Source organism: Schistocerca gregaria, chromosome 6 (genome assembly GCF_023897955.1).
Source record: "Schistocerca gregaria isolate iqSchGreg1 chromosome 6, iqSchGreg1.2, whole genome shotgun sequence".
In the NCBI taxonomy this organism is placed as follows: domain Eukaryota; kingdom Metazoa; phylum Arthropoda; class Insecta; order Orthoptera; family Acrididae; genus Schistocerca; species Schistocerca gregaria.
This window is the reverse complement of record NC_064925.1, coordinates 577739399-577743271: the sequence shown is the minus strand read 5'-3', so window position 1 is coordinate 577743271 and position 3873 is coordinate 577739399. Positions and strand designations below refer to the sequence as shown.

General features: G+C 63.1%; 1 protein-coding gene across 1 annotated transcript; it reads left to right on the top strand.

Moving 5' to 3' along the window:
• Positions 1-1679: 1679 nt before the first annotated feature.
• Positions 1680-3353, top strand: LOC126278944 (uncharacterized). Its single transcript, XM_049979221.1, has 2 exons — positions 1680-2478; positions 2833-3353. The coding sequence occupies exons 1-2, from the start codon at positions 1680-1682 to the stop codon at positions 3351-3353; spliced, it is 1320 nt and encodes a 439-aa protein (XP_049835178.1).
• The last annotated feature ends 520 nt before the right edge of the window (positions 3354-3873 follow it).

The following is a 3873-nucleotide window of genomic DNA, read 5'->3' as shown; positions in this document are numbered from 1 at the left end:
CACCGGTTCAGTTGGGGCGGCGGTTTTCTTCTTAGCACCTTTCACCTGCAGTGGTGCTGGGGCAACCGCTGGCTCAGGCGCGCGGACGTCCTTCTGCGAGGTCGCAGGAGTGTTCGCAGGTACTACTGCGCCGGGGCCTCGGGCGAAGACTGCTCGCAGCTGCCTCAAGGCCTCTTCCTTCTCTGCAGCCATGGCTGCTGCGAAGGCAGCCTTCTCTGTCGCAATGACGGCTCTGAGGGCTGCAGTGGCCTCCTTCACGGCGGTGCCGAGTTCGAGGTCACGTACCTTCTCGGGAGCGCGGGCTGTGTCCTGGCCGCTCGTTTCCAAGCGGTCTTTCCTGCTCCTGGCAGGTGGAGCTGCTGCTGCGCGGGGCTGTTCCGCGGCCTACGCCGTTTCCGACGTCGTCTTCGCTTCTTCCGCTGCGTCGGTGCGGCCGCGGCCGCCTCGCCGCCCCCGGCACGGCTGCTGCTTGCGAAAGCCGCACAACCGCGCCAAGTGGCGACGTGCGGGCCGCCACACAGGACACAGGTCGGCAGAACGTTGCTGCCGCGGTCGCAGGCGCGGCTGTCGTGATCCCCTGAGCACTTGACGCACCGCACCGCGTTGCGGCAATACTTCGCAACATGGCCTTCGCCCTGGCACCTGAAGCACTGGGGCTGAGGGTCCGTGGCGGTCGGGAGAGCCTCTGACGTCACCGGGAAGCCCAGCAGCTTCCGCAAGTCGAAGATGTCGCTCCCGCCGTCGACCGTATGCACGGTCACGGCATAGAGCGGCGCCCTCTTCTTGTTGGTCCGGTTGTGCAGCCATGCGGTTACACCACCGAGCCCGGTTCGCAGCAGCCCTTCCCGGACCGCTGCCTCGTCACAGCACCAAGGTAGCCCCCTGAGGAGTGCTTTGGTCGTCTTCATCCTTACTGCGGAAGGTGCCTTCTCACGCGCCGGCGGCGCGTCGACGATGTGGTCGGCCGCTGCGACCTTGATCGCCCTGTGGTCGGCCACGTTTGCAGCTCGAACGCAGATCAGCGAGCCTGTATCGACAGACTCGTAGACCACTTCGTTCCGAGCACAATTCGCCATGGTGTCGAACAGCGCTGTCCACCCGCCTTTGCACTTGATGTACAAAGGGGGGACAGGCCGCAACACGTCTTCTCGGGAGTTCCTTGCATGCTGGGCAGACTCAGTGAGTTGAGCAACCGAAGGACCCTTCGTAACGGCAGGTTTCCTCTGCGCACCCGTCTTTCCCATGCTGTGGGGCGCGGAACACGACAATCTGCACGCGTTGTGAAAACAACGCACGACAATTTGCTCTCCGCGGCTCCCACAGCACAGAATCCTCTTCACGAGCTCTCAACGGCAGCGATGCGCTCGCCTCGCTAGCTCAGGCCGCTCTCCGAGTGGACCTGGTCCAGTATTTATGCCTATGGCCTTCCTCCTCCACCAACGGCTGCAGGCGCTTCCTCTGTGGTCCGCGCCCATTCCCTGCGACCTGCTGGAGCGTTGCTGTTCCGAAGCCGTCCGCTGCGGTTCTAGGTGTTCCCTCTGCGGTCCGCGCCCACCAAACCCGCTACTGGGGGTTTCGTCTACGGTCTGGGGTACCAAGCGTTCCCCCCTGCGGACCGCGCCCGCTCTCACGACCTGTTGGAGCGTTGCCGCTCCGTTAAGAAGACAAAAGTCGCTGAGATGTGCAGCCGCGAGAAGAACGTAGCTGCGCTTGCTAGCGACGCGAAGGGTGTGGCAGATCGCCGTCCGGCCGCGCTTGCGCCGTCGGCGGCCCCATCTGGCCCCCCACTTATGACGACCAGTGCTATGGCTATGGATTTGGTCGACACAGCTCCGGAAACTTTGAAGACAGTGCTGTCTGTTCCGCTCCCCGATTCTGAAGATGAGAGCTCCACCGACCCTCAGCCACGCGGACGAAGTGGGAAACAGAAGAGGAGGGCAACAGCCGCGACGTCCGCTGTTCGCAGCTCGCCGATCGAGAAGAGGGCCAAGCAAGATTTCGCCCCTGACGCTGATGGTTTTGTCCCGGCCCGGCGCACTGCAAGACGCATGCAGTCATCGACGACGCTTCCAACTGCCGTCGCCAACTCATTCGACGCGCTCGCTGACGCGCCGGACCAGCTGCCGCGTGATCCTGCGCCAAAGAAAGACTCCCATCTCCCGCCGGTGGTCCTTCAGTTTCGGCCGCCCTATGGGGAACTGCAGAAGTTGTTGCGCAGCTGGACAACGGAGGTGTATACCGTGAAGCCTGCCGGACGAGACCTGTACAGGGTCACACTCCGCACTGCTGACGACTATCGCCGGGTCACTCAGGAGGCGTCTGAGCGTGGTATCCCGTTCTATACCCACGCTTCCGCACCTGACAAAGTCTTGAAGATTGTCATCCGGGACCTCCTATTCAACATGGAAGCCGGTCACCTGCATCGCGATCTCGCTGACCTGGGCTTCTACATACGGGCAGTCGTGAAGATGAAGTCGCGTAAATCGCACGATGATATACCGCTCTTCCTGGTTGTCTGCTCCGACACCTTGGAGAACCGCAAACTGTACAAATTGACGCGGGTCGCTGACGTTCCGGTTCAGACCGAAGATCTTCGCTCCAGGAGAGGCCCTGTGCAGTGCTTTCGCTGCCAGGGCATCAATCACGTTGCGCGCCACTGCTCTATGCCGGACAGATGTGTTAAATGCGCCGGCGCCCACGCAGGAAGTGAGTGCCCCCGTCCGCCCACTGAGAAGCCGACTTGTGCACTCTGTGGCGGTGCTCACGTGGCCAGCTAACGTGGGTGTGAGGTTTGGAAGTGTGCCATCGCTCGCCAACGTGGCCAAACACCAGCGCCACATCCGAAGAAGCCAGCAACGAGACGGCCCGGCGTCTCTTTCGCGGCGGCAACGTCAGGGGCGCCCTCCGCCGTCCCGGCTGCGTCGGCTGCTCCTGCTCCTGCTCCTGCCGCGTCCGATGCCGTGCCGATACCTGAGGCTCCTGCGCCTCCACCACAGCTGCTAGTGGCGGACCCGGGTACTGCCTCTCCCGGGCCGTCGGCCACACCGCGCCCCGCCAATCGCCTGCGCGGGGGTCAGCGCCCCGTGGGTACCCAGCGCTCAGCACCGTCAGTCGAGCAGCCCCAGATGGACTCTCCAAGCGAGTCAGCCACGCCTCCTCCTTCCAGCGACGGGGCCGCGCCGGCTGCCTCCACCGCTGACCTGGCCAACCTCGCCGCGCAGCTCACTGCCTTGGTGACCAGTGCTACGAAATTGATTGAAGTCCTGTCGCAGCAACTCACCGCTGCAGTGCCGATGGCGTCTCCGGCCCCGACCGCTGTCACCACTCACCAGCTGCACCGTGGGCAGCGTTAGAAGGCTCACGGTCGTTGCGTGGAATGCCAACGGCGTCCGCACTCGAGCTGGTGAACTTCGCCAATTTCTTCGAGATGAAGCCGTCGATGTCTGCCTTATCAACGAAACCCACCTGAAGCCTGGGGTGTACGTCAGGGCGGCCAACTACTCCAGCTATCGCACCGATCGCCTGACAGCGGATGGTGGGGCAGCCGTTTAAGTCCGCAATGGCATTCGTCATCATGTGATACAACTTCCACCACTGGCAACCCTGGAGGCCACTGGTGTCGTCGTTCACATCTTGGCGGGCGTCATCACGTTCGTCGCTGCCTATCGGCCGCCGTCTCGTCCACTGGACCCTGCTGACATCGATGCTCTGCACTTCTTGAGGCGGCAGGTGTTCGTCGCCGGAGACTTCAATAGTAAACATGTCTCTGGGAACTCTAGGATCACCAATGCCGCTGGCCGCTGCCTGCTCCGGGTAGCAGAACGCCACCATGCGCTTGTGGTGGGGCCGTACGATCCGACAATCTTCCCTGCC

What these genes read in the sequence shown, in the direction of transcription:
- LOC126278944 (XM_049979221.1), top strand. Translation starts at nt 1,680, where the DNA reads ATGTGCAGCCGCGAGAAGAACGTAGCTGCGCTTGCTAGCGACGCGAAG. An exon ending in AGTCGTGAAGATGAAGTCGC is followed by an intron (nt 2,479 to 2,832) that starts GTAAATCGCACG and finishes GCCAAACACCAG; the next exon opens with CGCCACATCCGAAGAAGCCA.